Consider the following 18,477-nt stretch of genomic DNA (forward strand, 5'->3'; position numbering starts at 1 on the left):
CGAAGCATGTTAGCAAATGAAACGAGGACAGGCACCAGGCCAAGAAGAACGTCAGAGGGAATCGAGGATGGGACTAGCCACGAAGGGATGCGGACGCTCGGAGATGGCTTATATAGATAATTTACAAGTTTCTCTGAGCGAGGCGGTATCGACGAGGCGGTACCGATTAGACATATCGAGCGCTTGCGCGTCGCTGTGCATCATTTGAGGCGGGATATCAAGGACCGCGGCGTCTAGAGCAGGTATGGCACAAGTGTAAGGCCGAAGAGTAAGCAAGATTGCCGCATGATTGCCACATCACGACGAAATTACTGCATTATCGAGGCGATGAGGACCGCACATCCCAGGATGGATGTGCTGGTCATCTGAGCTGTGTCTCAGGCATCGCACATCATTGCAGGACAGGGTTCAGTGGGTGCATCGACGATTCGCCAGGAGAAGGATGGTGGATTGAAGAAGCAAAGCTGCACAAAGCAAGCATGCGTGAGAATAATCCTGTTGACTCCCAGCACGTGATGCTAGCTGCGCTTTAGACTCGGCTCGTCGCCGTCCTGGACGATAGTGTCGCGGGTAGGGTCCTGAAGGTGTGTCGTTTCTGCCGTGTCTGTTGGTGCTGTCCATCCGAAAATCTGAATCGCTGTTACAGTGGATCGCCAGGATATTTCCAGCTCGATCCGAGCGTATTCGCGGCCTGGACAAGGGCACCGGCCTGCGCCCGAGATTCACACTCCGACCTCGCCTCCCAGTCCCTTCGCCGCCGGAGGAACTGGCCAGAGATGAGCAGCATGAGCGGCCCACCAGGCTCATACTATCCCGACTTCCCGGTCCCGGTCGCCTTCAACGCGTTCGCCAACCCCGCCGAGGCCGTCGCCGCCGTCGTCTCCAGCCACGCCCAGGGCATCAGCGCCGCCTTCCAGTCCTCCACCGCCGGCAACCCTCCGGGCAGCCATGGCATCGCCCCGTCCGCCAACGCCCTCCTCGACCCCCACAACCCCGACCTCGGCCCGACCAAGCACTGCAGCGTCCGCGGATGCAGCGTGCTCCTCAGCGCGAATGCCCTCACCAAGATGTGCGACGGCTGCCGCGAGCGCCATCGCGAATACGCCCTCACCAAAAGGCGCAAGAGGAAGGCGGAGAAGGCCGCGGTGTTGGCCGCCGCCGCCGCCGCCGCCGCCGCGTCTGGCAGCGCAGGCGGTCAAGTGGAGGCGATGGACATGGAGCCCGTGTGGGAGCCGCAAGCGATCGAGCCCGGTCATCCGACGAGTGAGGCGGTCAAGGCCGTCGTCAGCCAGCTCGCGGGCATCGGTCCGCGAACGGTCAACCACGGTGACGGCGGCGGGGACAGCTACCGGTACCATGCTCGCGTACACCAGCACAGCGGCAGCCAGGAGCGTGCGCACGAGCACGAACGGCAGCAGGATCGCGATCAGGAGCAAGACCAGACGCCTTGGCTCGATCCTGCGCTCTACGCATCCCCCGGACATGCCCATTCGTCTTCCTCGGAGCTTGCGGGCGCGTTGACGCTGCCTACCCTTCACTCCCGACCGTCCCACTCCCCGGCTCATCACGGCCATAACCCGGCTTTCGCAGCAGGAGGGCACGCTCACGCTTACAACGACCATTCGCCGTCGCCCTTCGCGGATCACACCCCGGAACAGATAGCCACGGCCGTCGCCGCCACTTTCGCCGCGGTCGCTGCCAATGCCGCCGGGAACCCGAACGCGCTCGCGGGGTCGTCGACGTCTACTTCGGCCGCGGGGAGCGCCAACAACGGGTCGAGTCATCTGCCCCCACGGTACTGCTCCGTGAAAGGCTGCAAGGTGCTCGTACCGGGCGACTACCTGTACAAGATGTGCGAGGTATGGTTCTGGCCCTTTGTCTGGTCACTCTGATCGTACGACGCTGAGCAAAACACCATGAATAGGCTTGTCGCGATCGGTATCGCAACTATGGGAATACGAAGCGAGCCAAATGGAAAGCGCAAAGCACCGCCGCCAGAACCCACCTTGCCCTCCTCGACAAGGTGCGCGAGGAGGAAGAGAAACGACGGGCTGAAAACGGGCTTGAGGTAGTTGGTACTGCTCCCTCAATGGACCAGCGCTGACCCTTGTTTCATTCGCATGATAGAGTCTGGGCACACTAGGCCTCGAGGAGCAGCGCGCCTGGGAAGAACGCGTGCTCCGGGAGCTCAAGATGCAGCTTCCGCCAGACGCTTTCGTATCTCCCGACCCTCCTCCTCCCCCGCCCCACGCGTCCGATTCCCTCGACGGTCAGAATGCGACCGCAGACCAGAGCATGCCCGGGTCGTCGACCGCGGATCACGATTCGTATGCTCAGGCTGGACCCTCCTCCGCGCCGACGGCGATGGGGATCTCGCCCATCATCCGGATGTGCAGCGTGAGCCACTGCAAGGCGCTCCTCCCGGCCACCCACAAGTACAGGCGGTGCGAGGCGCACCGGGTGCAGAACCGGATGCACAGTCGGCTGAAGCGCGACCGGGAGATCGAGAGGAAGACGAAGGGGAACAGGGAGCTGATGGAGACGCTCGGCGGGATGCCGGGTATGGGTGGTGGTGGTGGAGGAGACGGGTCTGATGGGGGTGGGGTCGATCCGGGTATCGGGATCGGAGTCGGAGTGGGCGAGTGGGCGCTCGAGACGGGCGGGAACAGCGGGATGGGGAACCGGTACATCGTCGGGCGTGGATCGTCGACCGCCGGTGAGGATGGCGATGGCGCTGGTTCTTCGGCCGTGATCCCGATGGCGGATCCGCAAGAGCACCAACTTCCGCAGGAGTACGACGATCGCGGTGTGCCGATCCCGCCTGCGATACGTGGTGCGCGGCGGACGAACTTTGTGTGCTCCGTCGCCAAGTGCTTCAACCTGCTTAGTCCGCGCAGCCCGTGGAAGATGTGCGACGGTTGTCGGGAGCGCGATCGCGAGGTGCGGGGCAGGCTGGAGAAGCTGAGGAAGGAGGGCGTGGAAGTGTGCGCCACGCGGGGGTGCAAGGAGTTGCTTAGACTGAAGGAGATCAAGGGCGGGATCGATAAGTTGAGGTAAAGTCGGGTCGTGTTTTGTTCAACTGATCATCATGTTAATCAAATTCTCGTCACAGGTTCTGCGAGCAGTGTCTGAAGGCACGCGAGGAGACGGAGAAGGAGAAGGAGGAGAAGGCTCGGGCCCGAGAGGAAAGGGAACAGAAGGCGAAGGAAAGAAGGGAAGAAAGGGATCGGATGAAGGAGGAGAAAGAGAAGGATCGGGAGGAGAGGGTACGGGAAAGGGTGATGAGGGAGACGATCGAGCGTGAAGCAATCGAACGTTCAAGGGTCCAGAGTAGGACCTCGCAATGCGCTGAGGAGCCAGGAGGAAGCGCTAGCGAGGCATCGATGAACGACGATACCGGTGCGCTTCAGGGAACAGATCCCGCACCAGAAACGGACGCGTCCGCTCTGCCGAAGAAGCCGTCGCAAAAGGCCAGAGCGGCACTGAAAAGGAAAGCGGAAGTTGCCAAGTCGGACTCGGGAGTATCGTCCCCAGCGGATACAGGAGCAGCTGCGGCCTCGAGCAGCGAAGAGGCCTCTCAGGCCTCCGACGAAGGTGCTGCGTCTGCCACGCCGATCGTATGCATCCCTCGCGTCGTGAAACCGCCGCCTCCGAGCGGCACCTTCGCGTACGGTACCTCGTTGCAGAACTCTCCGCCGCCTTTACCGCCTTTACCGCCAGCACCACCGCCTCCTGCGGCATCCGCACCACCTGTCTCCCAACCGACCGCACCTCCATATCCGGTCACGTTCTACGCGCCACATCCGTACGGTATGATGCCGCCGTATGCCGTGCAAGGACCCAACGGAGAGACCTACCCACCGCCGCACGCGTATCCATATGGATTTCCGATGCCTCCGCACGCGTTCGGGCCCCCCGGGTCACCTCCGAGCGCGCCGGCGGGGACCGCCCCTACTGGCAAGGACGGCTCGCCTTCAACTTCACCGCCGATGGTGTACCCACCATATCCGTATCCGTTTTACCAATACCCACCTCCTCAGCCCGGCGCGTCGACCAGGGGCTACACGGCGATCCCCTTGTCGCTTCCTACGGCAAGTTCCGACGAGAGCGCGAAAACCAAGGCGTCGACGAACGCGGCAGAGGTGCAATGGAGCCCATTCGCTCCGCAACCGGTGTCGGCCTTGCCCATGACCACGCCTATACCTACAGGCGCGTCCGCCGGTACGACGCATGGTACCGTCGGCCGAGGCCTGATCTGGGCGGAGGTGTGTGTATCGCCTTCGTATTTCCCCGCGGTTGCTCACTCAGACGATAGGTGCGGACTCAGGAGAATCAGCCCGAGGACAAAGACAAGAACAAAGCTGGGTCCCGTGAAAGGGCGAAAAGACGTAAAGTGCTGCTAACCGACGAAGAGGCGGTCATCGAGCAGGCCAGGATCATGGCCGCCAGTGCGCAAGCAGCGCCAAAAGCACAAGACGAGACAACTGCTACTGAAGACGTGCACGGAGAGATGCCCCCTGAAGATGCTGCGGCGTCCACGACGTTCGATGCGCCTTTTGAGGACCCCTCGGCCACGAAAGAGGAGACGGTATGTGCTCTGCTATATATATTACCCGGGCGTGTCTCATACTATTCCCGCAGCATACTTGTGGCAACAAATTATGCAGTCGACCTTTGCCAGCGAACGCCGTCGGTACGCTCTGTAACAAGTGCAAGGCGCGGCTGAAGAAGCGTCAGACCAAAGCAAAGCAAAAGTTCCACTTGGAGCCGAGAAGGGCTATCGTCGCCACCCCGAGCACATGAATGCGAAAAAGTGCTGTAACTTATTTTTCAAATATGATTGGTCGCGCGCTGTAACATCGATTTGATTAACGGTTCGCTTTCTGCTACTTGCCCTCTGGGCCAAGTAGCCTATTTGATTGTGTAATTTTGAGAGAAGACGGAAAGTGCGGTTGTCCTAAAGCTTCAAGCTTCACCTGCCATGTACACCTCGCTTTGCCTCGCTTGTGGAATTCTGCTGAAAATCTTAACTCTTCGAGAGGGGGTCGATCTGATTAGTTACACGTGATGATTCCGTGTGTTGCCAGAGGCAACCAATCGCAGTCTGACCACCACGCTTGGTTCACACGGTCTTCTGATCCCTGTGACGCGGTCGAACTTGTGTTGCTGCAACGCGACATGTATCTTCCAGCCCGACTATGGCATCTGTAGTGCGTTGGTTATGTTATACTGGCAGGCTCTACCTAAATTGACTTCTTGCAGGCCACCCAACCCACGTCCGCGGTGTCCTCTGTACCCGCCTCTCATTTACCAACACCACCCGAGTTGGAGGCGACCCTGAGCATGCTTTCAGCACATCGATCTGTTCTTGGGTACATTCTTTTATCAAGGCCGCACAATGAACATCGGACAACGACGATTGCGGCTAGTAGCAACGCGCGTGTAGAGGAAGGGGCTGCGATCATCCGACATTCTGGCGTTATATTCGAAGGCGAACAGGGTCGAAAGTATGCGAAGGCTATCGCCCGAATCGTAGAAAGCGTTAGGGAAGGTTTGGACGATGTTGGTGGCGAGGTATGTGTCTGCTCGCTCCCATTCGAAGGTAGGACGGTGCGCGCTCTGCTCACTTTACCGCATCTATCAGGATGAGATCCGGTTCATGAGGATACGGACAAAGCGACACGAGATCATGATTTCTCCTGGTGAGTCCGTCGACCGGAGCGCGATGCATATGACTAACCTGGCATCTCGTTCTTAATTGGGTCGACTTCATCGCGGCGCCCTGTGGACATGTCAACGTCTCCGCCTTCGATGTCATAACACTGGGGAAGACGAGCGTTACCTGTTAGCCGTACTACACGATCCCACCACTTGATAACGGCGTGATGGCAATCGTTCGTGGCAGATACCCCATAGGTTTTGGCGCTTGAACATGTATACACACCAACGGCGACTGACACTTGCCAAGTTGCAATAATCCTCACATGGGCGATCTTTTGGGATTCCTTTTGGGCTGAAACGTGAACCCTGCATTTTATGATTTGGGAATGCATAGCTGACGACTTGTGAACGTTCGCATGGCTTGCGTCGTGTTTCAGCGTGCCCTGACTTGACTGGTGGCAGGTTTGCGCCATTAAAGGTATCTTTGAGCAAGTCCTCGGGGAAAAAGTCTCCGTCTTCAAGGCTGTCGCCAACGCTAAACCGCTCCCCGTTCCAGTTTTGCCAATTTGAGAATCTATTGCTTGATGACTGTCTCATTCATCTGTAAGACAAGTCATGCGATCTCCTCGGGCCAATGGCACTCATTTGCAAGTTTAGAGAGGGTACACACGATGTTCTCGAGCGGCGAACTTGATAAGCCGCTCGGTCTCGAGCCCTCCCCCACGTCTGCCCACTGCCGTCGTGCCTATGTGGGTTTGGATTCATACCCGCGAAGGAAGAATTATACCGGCTATCGCTCCAACGGAGGGCTCTTGACGGTTGCTCGTCGAGAACGGTGACGCAAGCTATGTTCCGCGCCTGATAGCACTGGCACGCTCTTACCATGTGGGGTTCTCGTAGCGCCGTTCCTGCGCCGCCCACGCTGGAGTGCAGGCGGGAGCACAAAACGTTGACAACCATGGAGATCGCGTACTGAGTACCGTTTACGTTACCTGCGCGCTGGCTTCGAGGGTGGATATGTTTGACAGTGCCTGAGGAACGGACCCATCGCACCTTGTATAGGCAAGCTCGAAAGTCTGCTTCATCGGCGGCCAACGCGGCCAACACGTATATAGCATCAGATCGCGAACTGTCGGAGCATCCGTGCTTCTCGAAGTCTTTGACGGTGAAGACGCCGTAGCGCGGCTTCTCTCCGGCCAACTGGCAATCTCTCTCTGCGAGCTGTTAATTCGCGGCTCGCCAGGCGACGTCACGGTTGTTGGACGGTGCGACCGACACGTGTTCCTGCGAAAATACAGTCTACACGCCTTCCGCAATGCTGTGGACCGTTGATGTCTTGCCACGCGTATGCAATATCGCTATTCTGGTTAGTTCATTCTCTGAAGATTAAGGCAGAAACGCGGGAGCTCGCACTGCTTCTCATTGCCAAAAACTTTTGCGAGCCTCTGCAGCAATATTCGGGTCCCGTCATGACATATATCGTTGTTGTATGCTGTGTTCTCGGCGACAGAGAGGCCTAACGCATCTGTCCTCACAGATGCAGATAAACCCCGTCCAATAAGGGAAAAGAAGACAATAATGAAGTAAAACCGTTTCTCAGGTATGGACCCCGCACAGTCCAGTTACCAGCAAAGGCGCTCATGGACCTGGACTCCGGTGTATAATATTGCACTTCCCCGTACAATGTTCGACGGGAAACCCCGTCCGGCGAGGCATGCTGTCGAGCGCAAGGTTGCCGAGGTACCATTGCGTATGGCTTACCTGGTTTCGGGAACTCCTCAAAAATCCTGCTAGCACCGATCGACATACGAGAGATCGACAGTCGACTCATGCCGTCAGCGTAAACAAGGGCCCGTGTCTGATTGATGGCCGCATGACAATATGGGGTGTATACAGTATCACAAGAAAAGAAGCTCGCTTTTTCGGAATGCGTGGTGACCTGTGACAAGACAATTTTGACCTGCCTCGAGTTGCCAGCCGCTCACGACATGCCCACCTTCCGAGTATGTTATATATGCCCTCTTCTATCCTGTCCAGATGCGTCCTCTTGCTGCCTCGCTGTGTGGCGTTTGATCCCTCATCGAAGCGCCCTAGCCCATATAATTCCTTGGAGATCCTACAGCGCCCTAATCTGCATCTCAGATCAACCTCACCCCCTCACTCGCGACTTCGCATCACCGCCCAAACCCACAACTGCGGTTGGCGATGGCATATCCCTCACGGAATACCGAGAGCTGGCAGACGTCTCGTGCTAGCCGCTCGCCTCAGGGCAGTGCCACTGGCACGTTCATCGCCCATGACCCACCTCGGTCCATACGTCCATCTTCTAGACGACAAACCCCTGACGCCGTCACTGAAGTGGAGGAGGACTCTTGGAACCTGATCCCTTACGTTCCGAACGTCGCTGGTGGCACCTCAGCCAGCACGAGTCCGTCTGGAGGGTTGTTTCTCCGCTCGCCCACCCCGCTCAAGTATCAGAGAGCCATTCAGGCTTGCGATCAGTGCCGCGAGCGCAAGGCTAAGGTCAGCCTAGCTCGTGCACAATTTCTCACTAGGCTTACGCTTACTAGTGCACGGGCTTTCAACCAACCTGCGGCCGTTGCGAGTCCAGGGGTTTACTCTGTACTTATTCTCCCTCAGAGCCTAAACGCAAGGGCGTGGCCCTTGCTCGAACTCGCGGACGGGAGAGCCCTCACAGAGCGACGTCTTCGGAGGCGACCGCCCAACCAGACATCAGCATAGGACGCTACGGATCTCCCGAAACGGCCATGTATGCATCTGCGGAACAGTCTGATAATTCGTACACGGAGTTTGGTCACTCCTCTGCGGGGCAATATTCGAGCATGCAACCTTCTGGTTATGCCATGAGGGATCACACTCGCGGGGCCGGAGGTCCTCAGTACCCTGTAGGCGTTCAGTCGCCTGTCCGCGGGGCGCAGATGCCGTCTTACTCAACCTCCCCTCCTTTATCCTCGGCCAACATACCTGGTTTGAACTATGCAGGGACAGTAGGTTCTTACAGCTATCCTTCCATCCATGCACCACAGCCGCGGCGGGATGCATCAAGGCGGTCATTCATGCAGCGCTCATCGAACAATGAATATTACGACCCTCACACTACTCAACAGTACTCAGCGGTGTTCAATACCACATCTGTTCCTCCTACACACCAGCAATTCGTATCATCTCCGTTGCCGGGTGGGATAGTAGAAAGCCCAAGGTACGTATGTTTGCATTATACGAGCGCGCTCGCTTATTCAATCCTTTCACCGCCAGCGACCAGCCAACTCCAATGCTGCATATGCCATCCGATACCGTACCAGTGAATGTCCCCGAGGCGCGATCATCGTCAACTCGGGCACCGACTGCGACAGCTTACTACGGGTACTACTCCCATGACCCAACTCGGCCTGCGTAATACGAGATTCCAGACCACTTCGAGCAGCGTTTAGGTCGCTGCGTTACGCTCCAGTTTGGGCCATTCTGAAACGGTTTCTGTATTATGCCCTCATTTGTGCGTTTATCCTGCGATTGTTTCGGACGACAGGTTTCATATGATTGCCTCAAGTGTGTATATATAGCCGTAGGATCGTGATAGCATTTCTGGCCGTTTGGGACACGTTACAATACTATTGCATTGGGGACTGGTAGCCATGCACGTCTCCGAATACTGTAAAGGCTTATGTCAAAACGTCATTTGCTCATGTCATTACATCAGGCACAAGATTACAAGCTGTCACCCAAGCCAAGGTTGCTTGGTGTCGGGAACAGCGTGAGAAGTCGAGATCATCGAGAGCGATCTCTTTGTCTCCGGTCGGAACAATGAGTATGCCCAGAGAATATCTGACGTGAGACAGCATGTATACGCAATACCTGCTTTCACGAGTATTGCATGACAACGCCTGGGTGTTGGAACCAACAATAGCACGAGATCGCGCCCGGTGAGAGTAAGCTTATCTTCGGCTTTTCGCGCAATCGACGTCGCCGGTCTATATGAATTTTGTCCCCAAATATGAACGCGATCCACCCAAACCCGTAGCGGCGTACCACATCAGGGTACAATCGAAGGAAGCGCTTGAATGAAGTACCACCGGAACGTTTTTCATTGCCATCGTGGTGCGAGGGCAGCTTCGACCATGCTGAAGCTGCGGACATTCTAGTTGCCGGCTGGATCATCCAGTGCGATTTTCTCAAGCGCCGGAGCAGCCGTGACGCAGAGAACAGCGAGGAACCTGAGTACGAGACCACGACACGCGCCGAGGGATCGTCGTATTACAGCATCCTTCGAGAAATCCTCGCGGCGTGAAATGACTCTTCGTGGCTGCTTCGGAGCCATCTGGCTCACGCACAGTTATAGAATTCGTCACAATTATGATCGCGGACATTGAGAGGTATAGGCTTCCAAGCCGAGTGTCTAGAGCGCACGAGACATTCACGGGGAGACCAGGCGAAGTCAGGCTCGATATCCAGGCATTCTGTCGGAACAAGCGACATCTAGGAACGGCTCAACGCTGTCGCAGTGGGCTCCTTGAGTGGAACCCTTCGACGGAAGGCTGATTGCCAATTGGAATGATAAGTAACTGGACAATGTCTAAGTCACAGTGCACCTAATTCAGTCACGTGACCATGGGCATACGGATACACTGCTATGCGCCCCGGCTGGCAGACTCGTCGACGACGGACTCATCATGGTCCTCGTCCTGATTATCGGCGACTTACACATTCCTCACCGCACGCATGATCTTCCTGCCAAGTTTAAGAAGCTACTTGTTCCAGGTTTCGTCACTGTGGCCCTCCCTCTTACTTGACCCTGAGTCGGCATTCTGCACAGGGAAGATACAACAGATTCTGTGCACGGGAAACGTTTGTGACCGGGAAACATATGAATGGCTGCGGACGGTTGCTGTAGGTGGCGACGTTGCTGTAGTACGAGGGGACTATGATGAGGTGAGCGCAATGCACTCCGCTCTCTCTGCGCATACCACCTGGTACCCGTATCTCATCCCGATTCCTTGTACCTGTATCCTAGTTCTTCATTCACTTCTATCCCACATGGCAACGCGGCTGACCGCTGTGTTCCTCCTGGCACACTTACTACAGTCGCCCGCCTTTCCCCTTTCGCATACCGTCGTGCATCAGGGCTCGCCCATACGGATTGGGGTTATTCACGGCCACCAGTGCGTAACTTTGATACATTGACCCACATTAGATGCTACATACATTCCCTCAGGTGTATTCCCGCAGGTGATCTTGACTCTCTGAATGCCATAGCTCGCCAAATGGACGTCGACGTCCTCGTTAGCGGTCACACTCACACGTGAATCTTTCCAGTTCACCTCGTAGTCGGACTATTAAAAGACCGTCATATAAAGCTTCCAGGCAGTCGAGTATGACAACCGATTCTTTGTGAATCCTGGGTCAGCCACTGGTGCTTGGAATGGAAATCAAGACGCGTGCGTTACGTTCACCGGGTTTCCTTTCGGATAATCCTTATGTCATATCGTAACCTATACAGACCAACCCCTTCCTTTGCTTTGATGGACATTCAGGGCCCCGTCATCACGACGTATGTGTATCAACTTATCGAGAATGAAGTACGCGTCGAGAAGGTCGAATTTCGGTTAGTCCGTTTGATGATATTTTCTTGTTATCGTAATGACTTCCAATGCAACAGGAAGGACAACGATGCACACAAGGAGCTGCCTCGGAATCCCCCGTCAATGCCGCAGAACATTCCCCAGAGCCCCGCAGCTGCTGCTAGTGGATGGTAATGCTGAAGCAGGTAGCTCGTGGTGTCCACATGCACACATATACGCATTGTAATGATACCTTTCTGGAACATGGCAAACTTCGGCCTTAGCACAGGTCAGAACGGAAACAGCCCGAAATTGTGTCGTAGCGCGGTTAATTGCTGCGTTACTGGGACTCAATCGTCGCATCAGGGATTATGCGAGGCGGCCATCGCGGTGGCGGCTCATGCTACAATTACGACTTCTGGCTCGAAAGACGACACGGCACGCCCCCAATCCCGATACTTCTCCAGCCATAATGACGCTAAATCTTGTCAGGCGGCAGCAAAACTCAGATCTGATGCACCTGCTATTAAGAAAGAATCGAATCGTTTACGGACCGCGTGCAAAGTACTCACTGGTGGCGCCGCAGTAAGGCGTTTAACCCGGCCCAAGACACTCGTTTAGGAAGGCCGGTACCGAGTGCTCGTACGAAGTATCCTTACTGTCACGCTCAGGAAGGCGTCGCACTTCACCGTGATGCTCTCCGCTGCTCATTCAGGATGAACCCTGACTCGCATACACGTTATGGTATGAGTTATCTCGCACTTCGCCGACCAGGTACTCTGAAGTCGACGGTCATTCGATCCATCTGGCCTTCTTCTTGGCTCGCACCGCTCGTTCATGTTTCTAATTTCGAAATATGGGCATCTATCATTCGAGATATCTCCGTGAAGACCGGGGCTCCGCGGCGAGCCTGAGATGCGATTTTCCGTTCTCCCCGACTGCCGCCTTTCCCTCCTTTGGTCTTGAGCGTTTGGATCAGTGGTACGCAGGGTGTGTGGATGTCATGACTTCGAGGTTCGTGAGAGTGTGTTCCGCGCCCTTACTTGTCTCATAGGGTGCACTGGGATTTTCTGTCGCAGTGCGAAGATGCAGATGGGTCATGCTGTTCAGCGTACGGACTTTCCACCCCACTGCTCTTCGCTACCGCGGAGACGGCTATCTAGCTACATCGCTTGCGACGCACCACTCATCTCGCTTCTCGAGCTCCATATGAGAATTTCGGATCTCCTACGCCACCTCGCGCTCTCAGGGAATGCGTATCAGACGAGTCTACCGAAGTCCGGATGAAGGTGCGCCGGGTGGACCATCTTAGCCGTTCGTTCCTGCATTTGTTACTAGTTTCTTACGTGGTCCGTAGATCCGCTCATAGGGTTGACACGCGAGTGACAACGAGGTCTGAAGAGAGCGGATGTCAGATTGTTTCGTTCGGCTGATCTCTCGTACGCTTTACCTCTTTGGCGGGTGTCAGCGCATCTGCAACATGGGGCGACTCGCCTGACACGATCCTAACCGTGATCAGGATTGAGAACGGGCGTCGTCGCACACTAGTGGTTCTGGAGGACGGTGCGGTTCACCTTTTAGTCTTATTTTGCCGGCTGCGAGTAGTAATGACAACTATCCGGACGCGGGGCGTGATTGTCACCACTTAGCCGAATGATGAGCCCCTGAAGCAGCGATGAAGCCTGAACCTCATGAATGACTTCCGGAGTGTGCATGAATCGGTGTAGGTCATGCTAATCCTGGTTTATTGCGAAGGACGCAACGCCAAGAAACATTATGCATGAGTTTCGCGGATCATTGCGTACTTTACAAGCTGGAGCAATTTCGACAAAGAGCTAACTCGTCTGTGCGCAGCCAACATCGTGGGGAGAGATCGTCGCTTGTCTTTGAAAAGAAAAATCTGCATGTACTCACCATTCGTATGACCCCACGATATGCACACTATAACAAGCGAGTGATGTAGGCCTCACAACAGGGCGGTGTGAAGCAAACCGGAGGGCGAGTTGCCAGTGCATTGATTGTACATAGTGAGCGGCGATGTACCTGATATATGATAGCTGGAAATTCTCAACTCCGTGTTTGGGAGGATGAAGATGACTGGATTAGAGGGTTCTCCTTCCTAGCCTGAGCGAGCATTTCGTCCAGGCCGCGGTCAGAAACTGCTTTCTAGGAACAACGCATCAATAGAGACCGTAACACGTCCTCCGAGAGACTTACAGAAATACATTCTCGGTAGGACTGCCAGACCTTTCCGCACTTCTCCTCGTACTCGGCTGTCTTCTTCTTCGTCCAATCCGAATACGCGTCGTTCTTGCCCGAGGCGTTTGAGGTTGCTGAGGCTGCGACGGCAGGCTCGAGGTAGCCCTCGAACCAGGCATTGAAGCAAGCATCATACGATTGTTTGAGTGGTGTGCACTCGGGCGAGAGACTGGATGCCATCTGTTATGGCTGGCCAAGTAGCAAGTTGAGCGTGAATTTACGTCGGAGGTGCGATGACGGATGCTTCCCGGCAATCACCGGCAGTCGGCTTAGTCACATGGGCTTGTTCCCGAAGCTCCGGCCGGAGAATACAGCCACCCCCGCGTCACCCCGTTCTATCGAGTCTTGTCTACGATCTCTGCTCCCCTCAGGCTGGCATCAGGAGCGCGTGCTAATACGACTGTGTCCAACTCAACTTTGCCTATGAAGCGGCTGCAAACATATCTGACTTATCCTGTTCGCGCAACGCGCACCGGACGCGGCAGTGCAATACGAACGCTAGATCCATTTGCAGCTTGCGGAGGCAAGGGACATGCCCTGCATGGCGCACTGCTCAATGGAATGCAACATATATCAAGGCGCAGCTATTATGCATCTGTACTTCCCTCATTGATATCGCCAGCATCGCCGGAATTCACGCGGAAGAAGGAGAGCATGGACACGTACGTTGGCGTTCAGCTACCTTCTTCCGCGACTCATCCCAAAGATATAGCCTTGTGAGAGATTTAGAAGTAAAGTTCCAGGAAGTACACGGTGGCGGCGGACAGAAAGCGCTTGATCGGATGCGAGCGAAGGGCAAGCTCATACCCCGCGAAAGGTTTGTCATTGTCTATAATTGACGCGTTTGCTCCTTCTGAGATACTGAACCTATTCAATCATCAAGGCTGGCAGCACTTCTCGACCCATCTTCACCGTTCCTTGAGCTGTCGCCCCTTGCTGCACACGAAGTTTATACGAAGGGCAACGGAACCTGGGACAACATACCAGGGGCAGGTATCATAACGGGGATAGGTCAGAAGCATTCCTTTATGTCCCTCTGGCGCTTCTGATACGCTCTTCCTCTACTGGGATGAATCCGATGATCATCAGGCCGTATTGCTGGTCGGGAATGCATGATTGTGGTCAACGATGCTAGTGTGAAGGGAGGCAGCTATTATCCATTGACAGTGGGTACACGCCATCTCAATGGAACCGTCCAGTTCACTGCTTTGGCTCAAAGACGATCTTCTGGGACAGGTTAGAAAGCATTTACGTGCTCAGGAGATTGCACGAGAACATGGATTGCCATGTGTATACGTAGGTAAGGCTTGACGCATAACCAAGCTACCATTCATTCTTCAATGCGTGTTTGGAACAGTCGAATCTGGAGGCGCCGCCCTGCCTCACCAGGCAAACGTCTTTCCGGACAAGGAACACTTCGGTCGAATATTCTATAATATGGTATTATATCTTGAATGTGGAGGATTCCTTTTCATTGCTGATCCGCTGCTATCAGGCACAGATGTCTGCGCTGGGAATACCTCAGATAGCGATCGTACATGGAATCAGCGTTGCTGGTACTACCTTCCCTTCACTGTCCTACCCTTCTCAGTCTTGATGCGCACTTAGGTGGAGCATATGTCCCCGCCATGGCGGATGAGACAATTATTGTGCAGAACCAAGGACATATCTTTCTTGCAGGCCCGCCATTGGTCAAAGCTGCCACTGGCGAAGTAGTGAGCACCTTTGCGCGTGCATATCTTAATATTTAAGCTCACGATATTGCAGGTGGACGAAGAGACTCTTGGAGGTGGCCTCATGCATGCTTCTGAGTCTGGCGTCGTCGATCACCTTGCGAGGGATGACGAACATGCAATAGCTATTGCCAGGGGAATCGTGGGCGATCTAGGGCCTGCGCCCCCTGAAGCAACGGTATGCTGCGACGTACAGATCATTCGTCTGAAGGCTCATCATCTCTCATTGATAGCCGGATGCGCCTCCGGAGCCACCCTTGTACTCGCCTGACGAACTGCATGGCATTGTGGGTACGGATGTCAGACACGTGAGTGTCTCTTACATGCTCCGGCCGCACCCAGCAACGAACACATGATCTCGCAGCCATTCGACATGCGAGATGTCATCGCCCGCATTGTAGACGGAAGTCGCTTCCGAGAATTTAAGAAAGAGTACGGATCTACCATCGTCACTGTCAGTTCAACTAAGATATCCCCGCCGGTACACGCATTCACCGCTCAATACAGGGTTTCGCTCACATACACGGGTATCAATGCGGAATCATCGCCAACAACGGCATCCTGTTCTCTCCGAGTGCACTCAAGGCGGCGCATTTCATTCAGATGTGCTCACAACGTGGAGTCCCTCTCGTGTTTTTGGTCAACGTGACCGGTGAGATCCGCTCTGCTTATTGACCTGGCTTCCATCATCCGTCTTCCTTTCATCGTTGCGTCGCGGAACGCACGCGATAGTCTCGTTTTCGTACACGCCCATGCTGATGAATGATATGCACAATAACAGGCTATATGGTCGGTTCCAAAGCAGAGAAAGGTGGGATCGCAAAGGACGGTGCGAAGATGGTTCGGGCGGTCGCGTGCGCTGACGTCCCCAAGCTCACCGTCATCGTCGGCGGGAGCTTTGGCGCGGGTAACTACGGCATGTGTGGGAGAGCCGTGAGTCGCACATTCATCCTGACCGTGTGGCGCGTTACTGACCCCGATATGAACTTGGCAGTATTCTCCAAGATTCCTGTGGATGTGGCCGGTACGTTACATATCGGGTAGGTTTGATAGCGACGTCCTCGGACTGACCGAGGACTTTGCCGGGTAGAATGCGAAGGTATCGGTCATGGGATCCGGGCAGCTGTCCCAAGTGATGACCTCCGTCTCCAAGTAAGCCGTTCTTACATACTATAAGAGGATATATTGCGTATGTGACTCGTGCCCAGGGATCCCGCACAGCATGCCTCGCTCAAATCCGAGATCGAGGCCCAGTCGACGGCGTACTACGCATCTGCGAGACTGTGGGATGACGGGATCATCAAGCCGACGGACACCCGCGACGTCCTCGGATTAGGCCTCGCGTTGTCGAAAGCGAAGAGGAACAATGAGAAGCGAGCGGGGACCAATAGCATTAGCACAACCTGGGACGGACAGGGCGGAGGATTCGGTGTATTCCGGATGTAACAAATGCAGGACAGTCCTACGAATCTGATCACGGCGAACTCTCGCGCTCGCCGGTGGGTGTGCAGGACATGATTGGTGTCTCGAAGCCTGGATACTGAGGTTTTCGCATTTGCAACTTCGTATAAGTATCATGCATTCGTCAGTTTCTGCGTCCTGTTCGTCCATGGGCACAAAATCTTGCAATCAATATATCCGAGTCCATCTCCCCATGCATTGACCCTGTCTCGTCGTCCATGTTATCCGTATTCCATATTGATGTATGCGCTTGAGGCAGTAAGGTACATGTAGCGCCCCGTCAAGTCATGGGCGTTCTTTGCGGTGAATCGCCGGACCGCGTGACCGGGCGTGACTACAACTGTGTCCTTGACGCGTCTGCGTCTTTCCGCGTTTTCCGTCTCGTGTTGAGCTGGGGGTGACCGGTTCGCGAAACTGGGCGGAGAATCCACCTGGAAATCTATACCTTGATGCAAAAAGACCACTAGGACAGAACTATGCGTTTTCGCGCGACTGTCGATAGCTTGCCCACCTTTTCACGTATGTATGCGCGCCTCGACCATCACAATCCCCGTCTCACGCGCCCATATTCCCTCAGGCATTATACAATCCATAGAGAAGCTACAGAAGAAGTGCATTATCAAGTTTACGGAGCCTGACATCTACATCATCTGCAACAATGACGTGAATGAGGGTGGAGTCCAAGTTTGGTCGTACGTCTTCCCTCGCGCCGTGTTCCTACATTGCGACTCACAAGCTATCGCTGTGCACAGGCAGATACGAGTCTCGTCTATCTTCACCGACTATCGAATCCAGTCTAATTCCAACAATGAAATTACCATGTCAATCGCGACCGAACCGCTCCTGGCTGTCTTACGAGGCGTCTCCTCCTCTATCGCATCTATGGATCACAATGACATAGTGATGAAACTGGCGAAGAAGGACGATAGGGCAGTGTTGCAATTCGAGGTCCTTCAATCTCATCGCCCCGCTGCACGCGACCGCTAGCTTATGGACGAGCAAGAATATAGATAGCTGGTTTTTCGCGCTCGGCAAAGTCAATAACGCTTGCCCACCATGTTCCCATCGAAGTCATGAAACCTAGTGACGTGGCCAAGCTTAAGGAGCCGACGTGCCCCGAACCGGATGTAAGTGATGCGACGTTTATGAGGGTTGTTGTCGTTAACTTCTTCGGATAAGATTCACCTCATACTACCGTCCCTGACGAAGCTTCGTACGGTTATCGAACGACTACGTCCGATGGCAGAGATTCTCACTGTCAGTGCAAATCGCTCTGGGGACTTGCAGGTAGGCTTCCTGCCATCTCCGTCGATGTTGATCATGACTAGCGGCGCCAGCTGGGAGTTGAGACTGATACCGTGAATATCAAGACGGCATGGTCAAAGCTCGTCATACCTGACATGGGTAAGCATGCTGCAGCACTATACTACGGAACATGAATGATGAGCCGCAACCAGACCATCAATCCTCCCAAGACCCAGCCGTGCTCGCAGCTCGTAATCGGGATCCAAAGAAGATGCACAGCGTAAACGTCTCCGTCCGAAGTTTCCAGAAGTTCTTGAACAGCCATGTTGTGTCGAGTACCACGATCGCATGTGGGCATCTCCTTCAGCTCTGGGTTGTTTCAGGACTTGATCATCCATCGTCACAGGTCTCTGTGCCCGACATTGCATGATCCTGTATGTTTACATAGGCGACGTCACCGACGCCGGTGGCGTGCTGACCTTCTACCTTCCCGCGATCCTCAATGATTGAACCGGGCTCTCCACTTGCCGTGTCCGGATGAC

At 55.1% G+C, this 18,477-nt stretch overlaps 7 protein-coding genes across 7 annotated transcripts; 6 read left to right on the forward strand and 1 right to left on the reverse strand.

Moving 5' to 3' along the window:
• Positions 1-776: 776 nt before the first annotated feature.
• On the forward strand, positions 777-4,987 carry PUNSTDRAFT_143467 (uncharacterized protein; the record flags this gene model as incomplete). The annotated part of the gene is made up of 6 exons (XM_007383368.1): positions 777-1,859; positions 1,925-2,068; positions 2,128-3,053; positions 3,113-4,265; positions 4,316-4,588; positions 4,642-4,987. 6 exons carry the CDS (start codon positions 777-779, stop codon positions 4,801-4,803), a joined length of 3,741 nt encoding a protein of 1,246 aa, XP_007383430.1. The 3' UTR covers positions 4,804-4,987.
• A 207-nt stretch (positions 4,988-5,194) lies between these two features.
• Positions 5,195-6,441, forward strand: PUNSTDRAFT_102204 (uncharacterized protein). The gene is made up of 7 exons (XM_007383369.1): positions 5,195-5,210; positions 5,263-5,574; positions 5,645-5,702; positions 5,832-6,020; positions 6,099-6,139; positions 6,218-6,264; positions 6,319-6,441. Exons 1-4 carry the CDS (start codon positions 5,199-5,201, stop codon positions 5,873-5,875), a joined length of 426 nt encoding a protein of 141 aa, XP_007383431.1. The 5' UTR covers positions 5,195-5,198; the 3' UTR covers positions 5,876-6,020; positions 6,099-6,139; positions 6,218-6,264; positions 6,319-6,441.
• A 1,425-nt stretch (positions 6,442-7,866) lies between these two features.
• PUNSTDRAFT_143468 (uncharacterized protein) lies at positions 7,867-9,090 on the forward strand (the record flags this gene model as incomplete). The annotated part of the gene is made up of 4 exons (XM_007383370.1): positions 7,867-8,184; positions 8,232-8,669; positions 8,790-8,881; positions 8,938-9,090. 4 exons carry the CDS (start codon positions 7,867-7,869, stop codon positions 9,077-9,079), a joined length of 990 nt encoding a protein of 329 aa, XP_007383432.1. The 3' UTR covers positions 9,080-9,090.
• A 1,257-nt stretch (positions 9,091-10,347) lies between these two features.
• On the forward strand, positions 10,348-11,534 carry PUNSTDRAFT_86756 (Metallo-dependent phosphatase; the record flags this gene model as incomplete). The annotated part of the gene is made up of 7 exons (XM_007383371.1): positions 10,348-10,437; positions 10,493-10,608; positions 10,762-10,838; positions 10,892-10,978; positions 11,034-11,114; positions 11,177-11,281; positions 11,336-11,534. Coding segments are annotated over 7 exons (653 nt in total), but the record flags the coding sequence as incomplete, so codon positions are not given.
• Positions 11,535-12,964: 1,430 nt separating this feature from the next.
• Positions 12,965-13,687, reverse strand: PUNSTDRAFT_86760 (uncharacterized protein). The gene is made up of 3 exons (XM_007383372.1): positions 13,455-13,687; positions 13,152-13,403; positions 12,965-13,081 (listed from the first exon to the last, which is right to left on the reverse strand). The coding sequence occupies exons 1-2, from the start codon at positions 13,674-13,676 to the stop codon at positions 13,305-13,307; spliced, it is 321 nt and encodes a 106-aa protein (XP_007383434.1). The 5' UTR covers positions 13,677-13,687; the 3' UTR covers positions 12,965-13,081; positions 13,152-13,304.
• A 370-nt stretch (positions 13,688-14,057) lies between these two features.
• On the forward strand, positions 14,058-16,675 carry PUNSTDRAFT_67476 (carboxyl transferase; the record flags this gene model as incomplete). Its single annotated transcript, XM_007383373.1, has 16 exons — positions 14,058-14,158; positions 14,209-14,313; positions 14,380-14,507; positions 14,586-14,662; positions 14,733-14,796; positions 14,854-14,936; positions 14,992-15,052; positions 15,105-15,211; positions 15,264-15,419; positions 15,463-15,537; positions 15,594-15,683; positions 15,737-15,881; positions 16,011-16,162; positions 16,224-16,253; positions 16,320-16,381; positions 16,438-16,675. 16 exons carry the CDS (start codon positions 14,058-14,060, stop codon positions 16,673-16,675), a joined length of 1,674 nt encoding a protein of 557 aa, XP_007383435.1.
• Positions 16,676-17,070: 395 nt separating this feature from the next.
• Positions 17,071-18,445, forward strand: PUNSTDRAFT_102214 (cell cycle checkpoint; the record flags this gene model as incomplete). Its single annotated transcript, XM_007383374.1, has 8 exons — positions 17,071-17,209; positions 17,268-17,382; positions 17,443-17,638; positions 17,701-17,817; positions 17,870-17,977; positions 18,028-18,094; positions 18,148-18,285; positions 18,342-18,445. The coding sequence occupies exons 1-8, from the start codon at positions 17,167-17,169 to the stop codon at positions 18,443-18,445; spliced, it is 888 nt and encodes a 295-aa protein (XP_007383436.1). The 5' UTR covers positions 17,071-17,166.
• Positions 18,446-18,477: the final 32 nt, after the last annotated feature.

Source organism: Punctularia strigosozonata (genome assembly GCF_000264995.1).
Source record: "Punctularia strigosozonata HHB-11173 SS5 unplaced genomic scaffold PUNSTscaffold_6, whole genome shotgun sequence".
NCBI lineage: Eukaryota > Fungi > Basidiomycota > Agaricomycetes > Corticiales > Punctulariaceae > Punctularia > Punctularia strigosozonata.